Source organism: Leopardus geoffroyi, chromosome D4 (genome assembly GCF_018350155.1).
Source record: "Leopardus geoffroyi isolate Oge1 chromosome D4, O.geoffroyi_Oge1_pat1.0, whole genome shotgun sequence".
Classification (NCBI taxonomy): domain Eukaryota; kingdom Metazoa; phylum Chordata; class Mammalia; order Carnivora; family Felidae; genus Leopardus; species Leopardus geoffroyi.
This window is the reverse complement of record NC_059342.1, coordinates 39,577,033-39,596,629: the sequence shown is the minus strand read 5'-3', so window position 1 is coordinate 39,596,629 and position 19,597 is coordinate 39,577,033. Positions and strand designations below refer to the sequence as shown.

Here is a 19,597-nt window from a genome sequence, read left to right as displayed (position 1 = left end):
ATTAGAACTCTTCCAGTATCTTTCTGACTTTTACAGCTAAGGTTACGGTATTGATTTTATTTTATAGTCCATGGCTCTCAGATGCTTAACACTAATAAGCCTCTATAGCCAAGAGGTTTTCCCCAGAGGCATGGTGAATAGCAGCTATTTACCTATGCCAATATTTAATAAGGGACTAAAATATACTCCAAATCCTGCATAATTGTGTGGTGTTTTTCCTCCTTGCAAGCAAGGTTTTCTGACATTACTCAAGACACTTTACCATTGTCTGTCTGTTAAAATGAAATTGCTTAATGGACAAAAGCATTTTGAAGTATTTTTTCATTTATTCAGTATTCATTTAGCACTCTTCTTCATTATTCAAAGGGTTGTTGTCGTTTTTTTTTTTTTAATGTCTCAGGAAGATGTTTGTGAGCTGCAAAGTGGTTTGAGCTTTAACTTTGTATTGGGTGTAGGTGTAGCCTGGAGACTTTTTTTTTTTTTTTTTTTTTTTTTTTTTATAATAGAGATGTGATAGAGACTTGTAGTAACATGCTGCTTAACGTACTGGGATTGAAGTATACAATGGCGAGACTTAAACGATCGCGAATGTTTTAAATTGCTGAAGAATACAGTAATATGCACAAGTGTAGTTAAGATTAAACAGCTCAATGATTAAAGTAAGAATTTTCATTTATTTCACATGAAGGCTACCATATTTTCTTTTTTAAAAAAAGAACTGATTTCATTTTTAAAAAAAGATTGAAAATTTTAATTGAAGATGATATCTTATCTCCTCTTAATGTAGCTTGCCGTTTTCCAGAGTTATTTTAGAGTGTGATAAATGTAAATATATATATGGAGATACTTTCTTAACATGGCAGCTAATTATTTTTTTGAATCATCTGGCATCATCATGAAACTACTGTAGTGGGATTAAGTCCATATGTCTTGTCATAACATTCCGAGCTTTTTGTTAACTTGGAGTGTGTGGGAAGGACTTATTCACATTTGCCACACAATCATAAAATTTTACATCTAGAAGAGTCTTTGGAAACAGATATTCAGATATTCTCTTCACTTGTATTCTCAAAAATACATTGTTTTGCCTTTAGCCAGCTAAATTGCAAATGTTACATTTAGGCATCTCATATTTTATATATTTTTGTAACCTCCAGTACTGAAGACCCGTGAGGCATGTCCTTACATTATAATACCCTGTGGAGCCACAGGCAGTATTCCCCCCCCCCCCGCCCCAAATATATATTTTCCTTTTTTTTTTTTTTTTTTAATCTTTAACGTTTATTTATTTTTGAGATAGAGAGAGACAGAGCATGAACAGGGGAGGGGCAGAGAGAGAGGGAGACACAGAATCTGAAACAGGCTCCAGGCTCTGAGCTATCAGCACAGAGCCCGACGCAGGGCTCGAACTCACGGACCGTGAGATCATGACCTGAGCCGAAGTCGGATGCTTAACCCACCAAGCCACCCAGGCGCCCCTCCTTTTTTTTTATAGTAACAGTAAAAATTACTTGTGGGCGTTTTGGGAAAACAAACTGTCAAATATAAATAAGAAAATAAAAATCACCTATAATCCTATCACATAGATTTTTATAATATAATGGCATTTTACCATGTCATTCAATTTCCACTCTACAAAGGCTGCATAATATACCAGTTCCCCCTCGCTTGTACTATAAATTTGTAAATGTCTACTTTGTTTATGGAGGTGTAAGTAGTTTGCAAGCTTTTACATAATGAAGATACAGCGAACATCACCGTATGGAGATATTTGTGCTTCACTCTGATTATTTTGTTCCAATCTAGTCATATTTGCTGTCCCCGAATCTAACATACTGTCTATCTGGCATCATGTCACCAAGTAGATCGTCCATGAAATTTTGTCAAAGGAATGAATACCTTCCTACTATAGAATTACTGAGTTAAACATTGTCCACTTTTAAGCCTTTTGGTAAATATAGGTACAGAATCCAGGAAGGTCTTTTGAATTTACCTTCCTACTAGCGGTTCCTGAGTGGTTGGTTTAACTCCACTGTCACATCCGTAATATTGAAACGTAGCACATGGCTCCATCCGCCATTTTGAAATCTGTCATCTGAAATATATTTATTTATTTATTTTTATTTTTTTTTTTCAACGTTTATTTATTTTTGGGACAGAGAGAGACAGAGCATGAACGGGGGAGGGGCAGAGAGAGAGGGAGACACAGAATCGGAAACAGGCTCCAGGCTCTGAGCCATCAGCCCAGAGCCCGACGCGGGGCTCGAACTCACGAACCACGAGATCGTGACCTGGCTGAAGTCGGACGCTTAATCGACTGCGCCACCCAGGCGCCCCAGTCATCTGAAATATATTTAAAGAACGGTGTCTCCATGGCCTTGGGACGCTGCCCGTGCACCTTTTTTTTTTTTTTTTTGGTCATTTACATTTCATTTAAACCATTGGGTTTACTTTTTCCACAGTAAAATGTGATGTCGCATAGCTCCATTTTACTGTGGAAAAAAAAATGGGGACATGGAGACTGTACCCCAGGGATTATATAAAGCTTTCAAGTAATGGTATAGCCCACTGTGCTCTGCCTCCCTTCTTCAGCCTTCAGGACACACTCCCTCAGGGCACCTCCCAGCCATCACTCCTTTATCTGTAGGTAAAACTTTAGGCAAAATTCCCAGGGGTTCTCCACAGGGAAACAATAGAAATTAATACATCAGAGCTTTGGGCTGGAATCTCCTAGGCTTGATAATTGCAGTATTTTAGGTAATGTGTATACAGTTATAAATAACCTCTAAACTTTCCTCCCCTCTTCCTGATGTACCCCAAGGCAAAAACAGAGGAAGAGAATCCTTGGTCTCTATGAGCATTCAGTTGGCAGAGTCCAGTTCCCTGCCTTCTTCTCGTCCTCTGGGCACGGGGCCCAAGCTGTTTGCTTCTCTCTGGACTGACTCTGGATTTATGGCCTGATATAAAAGTATCAGATTTCTAGCTCCTGACCTACAGTGTGGTCCCCACACACTGGATTTGGTTGCCTCTCATCTATTACAAACAGCATTTTTCTTTTATGCAGGTAGCTCGTTCCTTTTTCATGGTGGCTTCCAGCTGCCATCCTAGCATTTTAATGGACAGCAGAAATTCCCCTGTTTGGCTGAAGTTAGTTTTCCACCCTCAGTGGCTTGTGTCGCTTGACCGAATTTCAGCAGAGTAATGGATGTGTTCACCACCTTTGCTTCATTCAACAGTGAATTTGGTCTCTATCTCTGAGGAGATTTTCTATGTACAAAAATTTTATTCTTTGTAAATTTATAAAACTCTCGAAGAAAAAAAATCGATGAACGTCTAAAACCTGTAGAAGATAAAGAAACCTAGAAAACTCTAAGAGGTATTGCCTTGTAGGACTTGCCAATATAAGATAAGCTCAGCAAATCTTAGAGACTATATGAGCTAAGTGTTACCACATAGGCACATTCCTTCTTTGGTCTCTGTCATGCTCATCCTAAAGGGTCAAGGTTAACAGAAGTTTCCCTCTTATTGTTTTTCATTGCTCCTGAGTTTTCTTCTGCAAAAGAAAAAAAAAAAATCCTGTAACATCTGTTCGGCATCTTGATAATGTAAAAAATAAAGAAGGCATTTTTAACAACGATGATGGTTTTTTAAGCACTTCCTAATAAAACATACCTTAACCTTAAATACTGGAAAACAACAGAAGCCAGCAAATGATGACTTGCAGGTAGAGGGCTGGGTTAGACTTGTTTACAAGCATAGTATATACATGAGGAAGACAATTTAGGAATATGGGCAAGGATTGGACTGTTAAAATATTTTGAGACAATTTGCTTCTTTGTTAACTAGATAGAAATGTTTTTCTAAATTATAGGAATGGCACAGTTAATATATTTTAATTTAGTGTTCTACCATGCTGCAATTAATAGCTTCCAGAAATTCAAGAATTCTTGTGTGCTCTTACATAATTGATTTGAAATAGCTTAAACCGTATGTATTATTGTAGAGAAGAAGAATAGACTTTTATTTTTTTTTATTAAGAAAATGACGTGTTTTCTATGTAGGTGATAGAAATTCGATTTGTAACCTTAATCTACTCAAGCATATTGGAAAAGCTAACATATTGCTCTACTATATGTGAAAAAGGAGCAGGTGTCCCAGACAGGCAGGTGTTAAGGTGGCTGTTTGAGCTTGCCCTAGATCACTAGTTGACTTCAGTGAAGTTCTACTAACAGGTGGCTAACTGATGGGAGTGCCATGTGACATTTATCCCGGGAGCGACTTGGATGACAGGCTGCTACAGACTGAGGAAGGGGTCTTTGCTTTGATGAAGAAATTGCCAAAACTCATGTCTCATTAGTGTTTCCTAAGGTTCTTTGGAAGTGAACAACAGTTTAATTAAGGGCTGACGTAAACACGTTTCTGCACACTTTCCCTGCAGCATTTTATCACATTAGAATTGATCAAAATTGTTGCCTTGGGCTGACTTGAACAGATATACATCTGGAGCGCCATTTGTGCAAGCTGCTGATGAGTCGAGTGCATACGCTGTGTTTCACAGCAACGCTCTTCCTTTGTAGATGAAATTACCTTGTTGGGAGATGAGTTGATCTAACTCTTTATTTGCTTAAACCTTTATCTCTTTGAAGTGATGCTGTAAAATGAATGACACATCAGGGCTTAGGATGTATGTGTGCCCCAGTGCCAAAAAAAAAAAATTATATTATGGCTAGTAAAAATTGTGGGATGATTTGATTTTGCAGACTACTTATTTAAAGCTATGCTTCAATATAAATGAACCAGCTTATATATCAGTAGCCTATTTGAACTTTTTCTTATTAGTGATCTTTTATTATGTGTTTGACTTTACAATTGGTTGCTAAAGCCATAGCTAATTGTCCAATTACAAATCCAAACTTGGGTATAGACACGGGAGAATAACACCATCAATGTGCATCTTCCTTTTTTTTTTTTTTTTTAATTAGCCTCAGTGATTTCTTTCATCAAGAAGAATTTTCTCTACAATCTAATATTATCCAAGTTGCAATTACTTAATGAGTTTTTGCATTTGTATTTGTAAGTATCTGTCCTCACTGCTGAACTGTAAGCATCACCAGGTCAGGGAGCAGTTGGTCTTATTTAACATCTTGAACTTGATGCTTTGCCCTAGTTTCTCACACTTCCTAAAAACCCAGTGACTGAATATGGGTTTTGTTGTTGTTTTGTTTGTTTTGCTTTCCTTTACTTCTCATCTGGTGGTATCTGCTCCTGCAACTATGCCGTTTATGATATACCGAGGATGGTTATTTCATTCATCTTGATCTTGTGCTACTAGGTGTCAATCTGCCATCCAGCTTCTTTTTACCTCTTCTACTGCCTTTCAGGGCTAGATTTTTGAAAATTCACTTCCCAAGTAGCATGTTCTTCCAGCCTCCATAATCTTTGTATCTTTAATAAAATCATCTTGTATAGGAGATAAACCGTTAGTCAACTCAAACACACACACACACACACACACACACACACACACGCTATAGATAGGACAAGTACAAAGTAATAATGATAATACACCCATCAAAAAAATAAAAATAAAGTAAAGGGGCGCCAAGGTGGCTCATTTGGTTAAGTGACCAACTCTTGATTTCAGCTCAGGTCGTGATCTCACGCTTTGTGAACTTGAGCCCCACATTGGGCTCTGTGCTGACAGTGTAGAGATTACTTGGGATTCTCTCACTCCCTCTCTCTGTGCTCCTCCTCCACACCCATGTGCACGCTCCTTCTCTCTCTCAAAAATAAATAAGTAAGGAAATATTTAAAACATTTAAAAATGAAAACAAAATCCATCGGATAATATTAGACACAAACACAAGATAATTAAGGAAATCTAGACCTCTGCAGTCCCAGGAGGGATTGCTTAAAGTGAAAATAAATTAACTTGGTTCAATGGATAAAATACCTCTCTATAGCTGGAATAAGAAGGTAGAAAGACATCATTTTCTCCCCTGAGGGAATGTCCTCTGCAAGGAAAGGCAGTAGAATCACATCCTTCCTGGCTCCCTCCTCCTCCAGGAGACCATAAGTAAATGAATTTAGCTACAGTTTAAGTAAAATGCAATGATAAGGAAACGCTTATGTAAAAAGGGGATACCATGGTAGATCTTAAAGTGAGGAAGGTATATTTTGAAGGAGAGGATTTCAACTACTGTTTTTCTAATGAGCTGGGAGGCAGAAGGCCCGGAAGGGGACTAGCGGAGAGATTTCTGATATAGCCAGGTACGAGTGAAAGGGGTCTAGTGGAAGCTACAAGAACCGAAAGAGAAAAAGATAATAGAGCTTTTGGAAAGGTTTTCCCTCCTGAGGTCAATTCACTTAAAAATTGTTACTTTCTGAATCAAATTTAAATGTCTTTGTCTCACTGCAAGCTGGCACTGGCCTTTGTTTCTTTCTCCTGGACCACCAACAACTCCTGCCTCCTTCCCACCAACAGAAACACCAGCTAATCCTTTTCTGATCGTGTTTCTTCTCTCCAACTTCTTTATTTCATGTATTATTCAACGTATGCATTATTATGTATGTATTTTTATTCAACTTATTATATATTTATATATTGTTCAGCTTTATTATTATTCAACTTATTTTCAACCTAATCTTTTTTATCTATTATTCTTCCGGCTTGAGGGACAATAGATTATGAAAAGCATGACATTTGTTTTTCTCCACAGAAAGGTCACTTAAAACCATCTCTCCTATATATTCATTCCTCAAACTTTTTTTTTTTTTATTTCTATAGCCTGTAAGTGCATTAAAAATAGAAACGGAATCATTTTTCAGTTTGGCATGAGGTCTGCTAGACTGCAGACATCCAAAATAAAATTAAAATCAAAACAATACTAGTTTGATTCATTATTAAAATGTAATGGCTAGAAACTCTACCCTTACTTCTCCCAGATAATTGACATTTTATTTTTATTCTTTCTCCAGTCCAGTGCATTTTTTTCCTTTGACTGGGGGAGGGGTTTCACTTTGTGGCACCTGTACACTTAGCATAGTGCCTTGCACACGCTTGGTACCACTATCTTTTTATTGATTAATGGGCTCAAAAATTATTTTCATCTAGTGGGAAGACAATGGCGGCAAAGCCCACTTTCCAATACTGTCATTCTTCATCTGTTTCTAAAGAAGTCGTTTCAGTGTAGACAGTGGACCTTCGTGTTCTTCTTTTTACTGTTATAAGTTAGCTTCATTGTTTGAGGAGAAGACAATTTGGGGTCCCTTTTACAATGTGAAGAGTGAATTTTATTTCGTTTCTGCTGTCTGGGCCTCTCTAATTCCTTTGAGTGTTCTGAACACGAAGATACCACTGTTACTCGATGCGTGCCTGCAGAGAACCGGAAAAATAAATGGGCTTATAAGAATTATCCAGTAAAGCCAAGGGTATGATTTTGACTAGGAAACTGCAAAGGCTTCATTTCTGAAAAATTACCTAGTTCACCCATGTTCTTGAACTTCTGTACCAACACCCTTGATTATGTGCTCTTTACGAAAAAAGTGACTCAGGTGAATTTGGCTGTGTTTAATGAAAATTCGGAAACCGTGATAATAGTTGCAAAATAGCCTTGGTTGAGCTTCTCCAAAAATGACATTCATTCTGCTTCCCAAGCTCTAGTCACATTTTACTGTTTTTCTGTGATGTACAGTAAATGCCTTATTATTTATACACGGAGTCTTTAGAAACTGGTTACGCTGGTTAATTTTATTTAAGATCTACATTTAAGTACAGGTAAAGCATAAGGCTGTCAATAGATATCTTTCTCTAAGAGTTAATTTTTTTAAGTGTTTATTTTTATTTTGACAGAGAAAAAGAGAGAGAGAGAGAGAGAGAGAGAGAGCGCGTGCGCACACGCAAGGGAGCACACCAGCAGGGTAGGGGCAGAGAGAGAGGGAGAGACAGAATCCCAAGCAGACTCCTCACTGTAAGTCCAAGGTAGGGTTTCATCTCACAGAACCTGAGACCACGACCTGAGTCAAAACCAAGTCAGACGCTTAACTGACTGAGCCACTCAGCTGCCCCTAAGAGTTAATTTTAAATTAAAAATTTGGAGGGGTATGTGGGTGGCTTAATTGGTTGAGTGTCCGACTCCTAATTTCAACTCAGGTCATGATCCCAGGGTCGTGAGATTGAGCCCCTAGTCAGGCTCCTCACTGAGCGTTGAACCTGCCTAAGAGGAGATTCTGTGTCTCTCCCTCTGCCCCTCTCCCTCTCTCGAACTCCCTTTCTCTTTCTCTCCCTCTCTAAAAAAAAAATTAAATGTTTGGAATAGAAACTTATTACACTATCTGCAAAGTGTGGGATGGAATATAGCTTCTTTCCACCCCTAAAAGCCTGTATGTCTATGATTAGCTTCTAGCAAGCCCAAATCGACATTTGTGCTATTACCTTTTAAAATCATATAGCTCCACGGATGCCTGGGTAGCTAAGTCAGTTAAGCATCCGACTCTTGGTTTCTACTCAGGTCATGATCTCAAGGTTTTGTGAGTTCAAGCCTGCCTGGGATTCTCTCTCTCCCTCTCTCTCTGCCCCTCCTCTGCTCATGCTGCCTCTGTCTCTCACGAAATAAACCAACTTAAAAATATCATATAGCTCTTCAGTGAAATTGAGTATTATTTTTGGCATTTTGAAGGTATCTTAGCTGAAGTGAACTTTTTTTTTTGTCTGTTTTTTAAATGGTCTTAAATTTTTGTTTTTCTCTTCTTTGTAGCAGCGTTAATTGCTATAGTTTCATTAGGGATATACTTTCATTTTTTCTTTTTGACAAAGATATAAGGAAATGGTTCACCAACTCATCAAAGTTCTGATCGGTTAATGACAGCCAGTTAGTCACAAATTATAGCTTATGGCTACAAATATACCTGTCATTTTTTTTTTTTTTTACTGTGATGTCTACTATTTTAACAGTAGCATATCCATTCTTTAAGTGCCAGTGTGCTGAAACACGTATTTAATTTTATTTCATGCCTTTACCAGAGTTCATGTAATTTTTCAAATGGCAAATCCTAATGATAACTAGTTTCTTATATTAATAGCTCCATATACATACATATATATATATACACATATATATACACACATATATATATGTGTATATATATATATACATATATACATATATATATTTTATATATATATAAAATAAATATATATTTATGTATATATTATATATATATATTTATATATATATAATGTGTGTGTGTGTGTGTATATATATATATATATATATATATATATATATATTTTAAATAGCACCATGAGGGGCGCCTGGGTGGCTCAGTCGGTTAAGGAATGCAACTCTTGATCTCAGCTCAGGTCATGATCCCATGGTTCGTGAGTTTGAGCCCTGAGTCAGGCCCTGTGCTGACAGTGTGGAGCCTGCTTAGGATTCTCTCCCTACTGTGTTTCTGCCCCTAAACTGCCCATGCTCTCTCTCTCTCTCTCTCTCTCAAAATAAATACATAAACATTTTTTTAAAAACAGCATGAAGCCTTTTTCTCGTTAAAAAAATAAAAATGGAAATTATATATATATATAATATATAAACATATTTATAACATAAATATAAAATATATAAATATATATATATTTAATGCGATAAAGTTTTAGGTTTTTTTAAAAATAAAAATTTCTTTTTTACAGAAACTGAAATGTTTATAAGTGAAATTATTTGATGTCTGGGATTTGCTTTAAAGTAAAGCAGGGGCAGTGTGGATGGGGTAAAGGTGAAATAAGATTGGCTATGAACTGATAATCGTGGTAGTGCGACCTACTTTATACTGTTTATAATGTTTTATAATTTCCTTTTATTTTCTTATTTTGTATTAAAAAATTTGATGTTTATTTATTTTTGAGAGAGAGAGAAAGAGAGAGGCAGAGAGAGAGGGAGACACAGAATCCAAAGCAGGCTCCAGGCTCAGCGTGGGGCTCAAACTCTTGTACTGCGAGATCATGACCTGAGCTGAAGTTGTACGCTTAACTGACTGAGCCCCCCGGGCGTCCCTATAATTCCTTTTTAACTCGTGTGTATCTCCTCCCTAGTTTTTAGGTTTGCAGAAGCTGAAACCAAATCTAGTTCACCATTGTGTCTCCACAACTGCAACAGTGTCTGGCATCTATTAAGCCTACAATAAATATTTATGGAAGGAATGTGTTAATTAATCTATCTTCTTAAGTGGCCTCCATGATTGCTGTCTCCATTGTGGCTAATTCATCCTCCATGTAGTTTCCGGAGGGATGGCTTTGAACTGTAAAATGTGATCATATTTTGTTCATAGATAGCATTCTCCCATCAGGGTAAGCATTCAGAAATTTATACACAAGGTCCGTGGCCTTTCATTGTGTGAGGGAGCGCCTTGCTTCCGCCTCCATCTCTGTACTTCAAACCACTCCACAGACTACTTGTACGACTTGTGTATTTTTATGCCCCCCTTCTTCAGAACATTTTCTCTCTCTGGGAGTGTCCTCCCCATCCACGTTTTAAACATGGCCCCACTGAGGCACCGTCCTTTACCTGGGGAGGCCGAGGTGATCGCTGTGCTTGTGCAGTGAGGCTGGAAACACAACACAACGCCTCTGCTTTCAACAGCAGCAAACACAACACAACGCCTCTGCTTTCAACACACTTCCTGCCTCTCAACTCTGGCAGCCATTTTCTTCTTATCATTTTCCTCTTCACTGACAGGGAGTATCTCTACAGCAGTTACTTTTTATTTTTCATGACATCCTCGACTTTACCTGGCAAATAGAGGAAGCCAATAAATATTTGCAGAATGAGCAAATGAAGGAATGTACTTTTTGTTAAACAAGTAATGAGTTTTCCATAAAAGATATTAAATCAATGATAGACTTACCAGCATTCCCAAAGGTTGTTTTTCACATTTGCACCAGGTTTTCCTCTGTTTTTTTCCACAGTGTAGTCAGCAGGTCAAAAGACAGACCCTTGAATCGTGTACCTCTAAGAATGAAACGCTGAGGTAAAAAAGACCTTGATGTGAACCAAGGTGCCGAGGGAAACATGATACTTAGTTTTTCAAAAGTGCAAGATTTATTTAGTAGGAAGAATAATTCTGATGATAATTTTAATGAAGACTTGGGTTAACTTCAGTGGAGATTGCATCTGACAGATATTTCAAGTCTCCAGTAAAACTGGGTCTTTGACCCTCAGTACATATTTTGTACAAGAGCCAAAGTACAAAAATAATAAAATGTGGGAAAAGACGTCTTTTATTATGTTAATGGGAATGTTATAGCTGAAGAAAGAAGCTTGAGGTTTCCCTCTTCCTTTGCAGATATGTCTTCTCCGACTACTATGAAGAAGCCTGAAAAGCCACTGTTCAGCTCTACATCTCCGCAAGATTCTTCCCCAAGATTGAGCACTTTCCCCCAGCACCATCATCCCGGAATACCTGGAGTTGCACACAGTGGTGAGGAGTTTCAAGCATAGAGGAGAAGCCTCCCTCTTGTTTGCAGAGCTCACTTTCAGGGATGGGACAAGAGTTACAGTTCTAACTGGGGTGACCACATTTTCTTAACCAAAAGAGGCAGGGCCATGATCCTATCAAATATTTTCTTCTTATCAGTATATGAGAAAAGATTTTCAAATAATTCCATTACATAACATTTATGTATGTATTTTTAATTGCCTTTATTGGCAAGATTATAATCACAAAAAATTGGAAGATGTGGGATACATAGTTATCTTAACAATAGCTTTCAGATTGGCTTCCATTCTATTTGACCAAAGAAAGATGGGATTTCAAGTATGTTGCTGAGTTCAGAGTATTTCCAGAGGCATTAAGATCTACAGACACTATTTCCATAAATGTTATTTTCTATATAAAAATCAATATTTAGCTACTTATTTAGGAGTAAAATTAATCAGAAAAATAAAAGAGCTATTTTCCTGGGACATTTTTTTTTATGTGCACCAATATTTCCTATAGACTGGTACACTTGATATTATGTCTATTATCTTAATTTACATAGGAAAAGAATACAATATTTCACCTTTGTACTTTAAAAAAACTAAATCCCCTTTCAGAAATTAAAAATCAGATATAATTAATAAGCAATACTGTATACTTTCTATCTATCTATTATTATGGAGCCCTAGAAAGGAGTATACTGAATTTTTGGTGGGGAAGGTTTTGTATATAAATGTGTTTATAGCCATACTCTTATTGCTTTTAATTTAGAGATAGGTGATTTCTTATCCTTCAAACAAATTGAGTCTGGTTTTTAAACCTTTATTCAAAGGTTACAGCTTGAGGCATAAAAACGTCCTTAGCTTTGCTCTGTAAGTGTGTGTTGATGCATATTGTTGCTATACAGTGCTTTACAGATGCATGGCCTTCCTTGTTATCACTAAGAGAATTATAAAATTAAGAAAGGAATATACAAATCAAATGTGATGAAAAAAGTTATATTGTTTGTGCTGCTACGATAGGTGAAAAAAATCAGTAACTATTCATGGATCTGTAATGCTCCAATATTAGGAGCAAAATTAGTTTCGTCAAATTATCCATTTATTATGACACCTGACTAAAATAATCATATTTCTATCATTTGGAAAACATTAAATAGTACATTTTTATATACTGAACCATGAGAAACCTAGATAAGCTTTCCAGCTTGGTCCTTCTCCAGATATTTATTCAAGATGTAATGTGCTAAGGCCTATGGTAGGCACCTTGGTCATGAGAGTTTCTGTCTTTAAAGAGCTCATGGGACAGTAGGGAGACGAGGGGACCACATCAGGTGGGCATCAAATCTGAACAGGACTGGACATTTGCAAAAGGATTAGATACCTGGAAGCGATGTGTTCTTAACTCAAGTTCAAAGAGGGACTTCACTATAAGGAAGAACCAGCCAAGAGGAAGGTTGTTTCAGACAGAGTGAACAGCAGGTATCAGTGTCACAGAAGTCATTGCAGCAAGAAACTGCCGTATATCCCAGAATCCAAAAGTATCGTTTAACGTGGCCTACCAGGAGAGAATGGCCAGAGATGAGTCCCAAGAAGTGAGCCAGGACAGGTTCCTGCAGCACCCGAAGACCATATAAACCTGTGAAGTCGTTGGGCAATTGTTCTGGAAGCAGTAGGGAGCCAGTGAAAGATTTTTAGCAGGGGAGTTACATGCTTAAAATGGTATTTAAAAAAATTCAATCATATGAGACCGTTAAGGGTGTATTGGAAGGAGCAAGACTGGGGGAAAGAGGACAATTGCGAAGGCTTTGCAATAATGTAGACTAGAAATACATCTACATACATGTATGCATGTATGAATTCTTTCTGCCTTGTGTTTTGCTTTGCCTTTCCTAAAGGACGAGAATGACTTTTACTGACACGAAGTAGCCATTTTTACTTTCAGTTTGAAATGTTATTTTCTACCTAGCTTCTATCAAGCCAGTTACCAGTTAGGCGAGCACAATACCAGGGAGCTCAGAGATTTGAGGCCTGATTTGAGAGGTGCCAGTCTCTCTGAACAAAGAGCTCTTCCCAAACTACTGGTGCCATATTGATCTCGAAGCTCAGAGGACCCAAGATGGAGCTACATATATATCCTTCAAGGGCTTGTGTATAGACACAGGTGAAGACCATGGTTAGACTGAGCCGAGATTAAGAGCACTTCAACACCAGATAAAAAAGATGCCCAATTCAACTTAGGTGTTCGCATTTCCTTAAATTATACTTTCATATGTGCATACTCCTTAGAGTGATATTTCAAAAAGGAGTTTCGTTTAAAGAAATATGTCATTGTTCTCTGAAATGCATCCCTTCGACGGAGGATGCACAGACTTCAGTGTGTGGAAAGATTACATGAGGCCCTCGTTTAAATCGTATTTTCTAGTGTCTTACCCCTGGAGGGCTTCATCCAGTAGGTCTGTGGTTAAGCCCAGGAATCTGCATTGTAAGAATAATACAGGGGATTCTCAGCTCTCCCTGGACATTCAGGGAACAAAATTGTGACCATAAAATTGAATTTATGACTCTTCTCCACACATTCTTAATTTCTTGTATTTTCTGAAAAAAAAAAAAAAAACAACTTTCTTTGGAGAAGATAAGTAATATCCCTTTAAAAGTACAGTATATATGTATATATATATATATATATATATATATGTACATAATTACAAAGTTGGAGATAAGTCTTTCCAGATGATTTTCATTAATAGGTCATGGAAAGAATTTATTTTTCATATTGTTTGCTAAGTTGTCTCATAAAACACTAAACATTTATCATATGTAATTTCCTATGATTTGGATCAAAATATTAAATAGAAACAGACATTTAATCTTCACTTCTACATATACTCGTTGGTACTCTTAAATTGTACTCATGTGGTTATTTTCCTCAACGTTATAGAGATGATCATGCAATTATATTCTTTCCCCATTTTTCAAACTTAAGAATTATATTTTAAAATCTAAACAATAAATTGTGGTTATACTGATGTTGAAAAATTACAGGACAATTAAACATCGTCTACATTGCATATGTTTTATATATTATTTCCCTTTATAAAATATGCGATTTATTGGTGAGTTAATGTGCCTATATGAAAGTTTAAATTCACATTTCTGTGGGTTATACTCTTGGTCTTACCTTAATAATGTCCTTTAAGCTACATGTAATAAAAGTTAGAGTAGGAAGAAGAATAGTTATAGAATAGAGCCCTTTTGGTTTTGAAAGGAACATTTTCATTAGCAAAAAGCATTACCAGACCCTGTGTTCAGATGTTCATAAGCATTTATACAATGATCAGGTACTTATTCAGGACATTATTGCTTACTAATTATTGGCTTCTCTTTTAACCAACCACCTGCCAGGATGTATAGGGAAGATATTTATTTAGATTTGGAGTACACTTCTGTTTTGAATTCTGATAGTCTGTGGGTGCCCCTGCCCTTTAATTAATGCTGTGAGTTGATCTGAACTTAAGACCCAAAGACTTTCTGATCAAAGATTGTATTCTGGATGGGAAATTGCTTTAAGACATGTTTCATGAAGCACTGGCTTTACCTATAAAACGGAAACTTCTTCGTCTCCTCGTTCTTAGATCTAGAAAGCAAGATTGCTGGTCCCCTAGATGGGGGTAGGGTCTGCGTGTTCTCGGTGCCGGTGTGGAGCGCAGAGCGAAAGACTCGCTGTCTCTGCAGGAGAGTTTGGGTAGATGGTGGGGAAAAGGGAAGAGCTGGAGTGGTGCGGTCTCACAGGGTTCTCAGGGTTGGGTGGAGCGGTGGGCATCACAGCTGACGTCCGTCTCCCCTTTTCTATCTTCTACAGTCATCTCAACTCGAACTCCACCTCCACCCTCACCGTTGCCATTTCCAACACAAGCTATTCTTCCTCCAGCCCCATCGAGCTACTTTTCTCATCCAACAATCAGATATCCTCCCCACCTGAATCCTCAGGATACTCTGAAGAACTATGTACCTTCTTATGACCCATCCAGTCCGCAAACCAGCCAGGTAAAAATGAGAGAGAAAATAAGCATAGAGCCTAAGGGAGATGGAACAGGTCTGACTCTAAGACGTGAAGCTTACTCAGACACTATGTCTGGCAGAACATCAAGCTTTTGAAATCCATCTTCAGGAAGTGTCTTGGTGACTCAATAAGTTTTTATTTAAAGGTGGCTGAATGACAGGTAGGAAGTGTATTGCCCCAAAGGGGCACATTCATGAAGGTGTTTTTGGTTTGATGTTTTTGAATTTTCATTGACTGCAAAGAAAGTTGATGCAGAAAGTGAGTGCATTGACAAAAAAGCTCTGAGCTGGAGTTCACACCTCTGGAATACCTGCTTTAACACAGAGACAAAGTGCTTATTTCAGGCAGGGGCGAGGTATGCGCTAAAATAAACACACACAAAAGAACTTACAGTTGTATTTATAGACCAACTATTAGGTATTAAAATAAGCTTTGGTAACGTAAACCTTTTTAGTGTTTGACGACTACTTGAATATTCTTTGCACAGACATGACTACATTTAATAATCAGGGACATTGCCAGAAGTGTCTTTTTTCTTTCCTTCTTTCTTTTCTTCCTTCCTTCCTTCCTTCCTTCCTTCCTTCCTTCCTTCCTTCCTTCCTTTCTTTCTTTGTTTCTTTCTTCTTTCTTTCTTTCTTTCTTTCTTTCTTTCTTTCTTTCTTTCTCTTTCTTTCTTTCTTCTTTCTTTCTCTTTCTCTCTTTCTTTCTTTCTCTTTCTTTCTGTCTTTCTTTTTCTTTCTTTCTTTCTTTCTTTCTTTCTTTCTTTCTTTCTTTCTTTCTTTTTCTCTCTCTCTCTCTTTCTTTCTTTCTTTCTCTGTTTCTTTCTTTCTTTCTTTCTTTCTTTCTTTCTTTCTTTCTCTGTCTTTCTCTCTCTTTCTTTCTTTCTTTCTTTCTAACATCGTGCGGTGGTTTTAGGGACTTTTATTGTGTAAGTGTAGTGACTCACGTGCCTTTCTCACTCCCTAAACATGTGGCTTCTTCTGTGGAGAGGTCACTTCATAGGGATTTGATATAAGAGGATTTTTCATTATCAAATAGACAGTCTTTGTGCCAGAGTCGGCACAAATCATAATATCCAGAATCTGTACTGTAGTTTTGATCTTATGGTCTGGTATTTGGCATTGCTGCTTTCCCTCCAAGACTCCTGCCCACTCCTTATTATGCCTTTTAACGTGCTGAGAGATTGTCATAAACATTCTGTCATTAATGCTGTTCAGTTACTAAAATGCCAGTAAATAGTATGTGCATATTAATTTAGAATTAACAAAGAAAAGATCTGGAAAAATCATGTTGGTCGTGATTGTTAAAATGAAGGAAAATGGTCTTTTCTAAATGTTTTATTTTGAATAATGACATAGCCAGCACCATTTTGGTTACTTAAAAAGTTACCTGTGCTTGTAGTTCTGTTGACTCATAATACTAAAGTAAACACACCGTTCTTGAGTTTTGAATTTGTAATTAAGCCATTTGTATTTTAGAAGAAAATGTCCAAATGGTATAGCACTTTTAATGACTATAATAATAATTACTAAGTAAAACAGTAGATCTTAATATATCAGTTTAGAAATAAAATTTGCTGTCAGATCATGGATTCAAGAGTCTCAGTTCCATAGAGCATTTTGCTAGACTCAGCTGGGAACAGTGCACACAAGGTCTGATTTTAATTTGTGTAGAATTTCCATGAATAACAAAGTCTAATTAAGACATCCATTAAAAGTCCTTAACGTTAATTCAGTGTGGAAAATCTTAGAGTTCCATTGGATTTTTTTTTTAACTGATGTCTTAATTAGGCACTGTTAGGGGAAAAATTATGCAAATTAAAATCAGGCCCTTAGTGTTACGCATTTCTTTAATTATTCAGTGCTTGTTTTAGGTATATTTCCATTTCTTTATAAGTTAAGAGGGCATATTAGGTGATAATCTGCCTATATTGTTCTGTTTTTCTTCCTATTTTTAAGGTAAAGATCTAGCTTCTAAGAGAAGCATCTTACTTTCATCTCAATTTAAAAAAAGAAAAATTTCCCTCTCAAGATTTTATGTAATAGGAGCAACATCGTACTATGTAGGGTAATCCTTTCCTAATGCCGCTCAACTTCATCTTCAAATGAGATGTCACTCTTTTCCTATCTGTGGTATGAAAGTTCATCTAACGGCCTTAAAAGAGACGCTTTATAGTAGTATAGCTTCATCTGTTTGAACCAGTGGAAGACCAAAAAGGAATAACCCCTCCTATTCTGACTCTGAATTCCAGAAGAGTTGTCTGTATTGGCTTGGGACTTGTCACTTTTGTCGTTTTTAAATGAGTGAAACGTCTGTTGGTTCATGTCGATTCCATTCCAGTAGACAAAGCTTGCAGGATTGGCGAGGTAATAACACATCATGTGCAGCATTTTCTTGACATTATTGTCATTCTTCCATCCCGTGTTCTCAGGTAGGTCCCAGCAAACTGTTTGAGGTACATAGAATATGGAAACGCTCTTTACTACCGCATGTACCACGAGTGATAGAGAGAGACCTTTCTTCTTTCTTGAGGCAGATACTCAAAACAGTCTTTTGCAATGTGTTCAGATAACCAGAAGTTGTTGGTCTGCTTTAAAAGAAAATGACTTTTTCCCCTTGAAAGGAAAAATGTGTCTTTCTAGTAAATTACCGAATTGTTTCCATGGGCACCTTATACCTACTTTGATTTTTAACTCCAACTCAAAAACCAGTTAAGTTGCATTTCAAAAGAGGATTCTTGATACTTACCTGTTTAGCCCTAAAAATGGGGTGGGGGGGGGAAATGAGGACTCATTCACCTGTAGTTCACTCTTCCTTTTGAAATATCCTGTGGCCCTGCGCTGATTTTGATTGTTAAGTCTGGCAACTGAGAGGCCTTGTCCTCCCCACAGCAATTTGGAGATTAATTACGTCGCTGGTGCACCGATTTGAGTGAGACAGTCATGCTACTCAATGGATTATTTTAAATAAAATTAGTTTAAAGATATAACTCCCTCATAAACTCTCTCGTAGGTTTCCGTGGGGGAGATGCTGGTCAATTTTCCTGACATAAAGTTAAATACTTAAAATTACTCATGATGAATAGTCAGGATATTCAAGAAGTCCATTATTCTTTACAGAATAAATAATGTGGCCTCCGAGGAACCTAACCAAAGACTTAGCGCATGTCTCTCATTGACTGTGTTTAAGTGTTATTAGCTGTTCATCTTTTTATCTAAAGAGACGTCTTCTGGTGATTTCTGTGCAGGGAATTAAATAACTATTCCGTTCATTGCACTGTTTACCTTTAACACAGAGAGCCGAAATATTTGTGGAGAATACTCTCATGGCAAATTGTTAGGTACATCGTGCAGTGGAGAATTCCAACATGGGTGTAATCAAGGATAGCATGCTCTGTCTAGAAAAATACATTCCAGTATTTTTTTTCAAACAGTGTACCCTTAGGATTTTGTCTCCTTACCATGGATACTGTTTTCTTACCCGAGGCTAACACTCAGATATTCATGTCTTTTCTATCATTGCCCCGGGGGATTTTCTTAGCTGATTCCCACAAAAGTCAACAATAATGTTTTGCGTAACTCTCCATGCCCAGCAAGGGAGGAGTAACTTAGGTAACAAAGTATATTTGATTGATCTCTGCTTTCCTTCAGCACATTTTAATTGACTTTGGAAATCTTTTATTTGTAGTTGTGAGGTCAGACCTAGTCCATCATTTTATATTGTGTGGATCTGAAGTTTTAAATGCTTGAAATATCATTCTATCTGCTTGTATGGGTCAATCGTCCAAAGTTAAGTGGAGATCCTAGAGCCTAAATTGCTTGGTGTGTGTGTCCAAGCGTACTTGTGTGTGACGGAGAGCTAGAGCTTTTGAATGCCGAAGATGGGCTTTGACTATAAATAATGGAAACTATTGAGTTGGATGTGTTTGATCTCCTAGATATCCTTGTCTTGCTTGGGTCAGTGATAGCATCCTTAGGTGAAAATCGGGTGCTGAAAGCCAAAACTGACTGACTGCGGAAAACGAACGGCAGAGAAGAAGAAGGCACGGTTCAAATTCTCACTA

General features: G+C 37.3%; 1 protein-coding gene across 15 annotated transcripts in view; it reads left to right on the top strand.

Annotated features, from left to right (window-relative positions):
• The window catches only part of NFIB (nuclear factor I B), a 453,529-nt gene that overhangs the window by 398,749 nt on the left and 35,183 nt on the right, over positions 1-19,597 (top strand). For all 15 annotated transcript variants that reach the window (XM_045468032.1, XM_045468031.1, XM_045468045.1 and 12 more), the window contains exons 7-8: positions 11,338-11,472; positions 15,334-15,518. In XM_045468032.1, the coding sequence (XP_045323988.1) occupies positions 11,338-11,472; positions 15,334-15,518 (320 nt within the window). The remainder of the gene's footprint in view (positions 1-11,337; positions 11,473-15,333; positions 15,519-19,597) is intronic.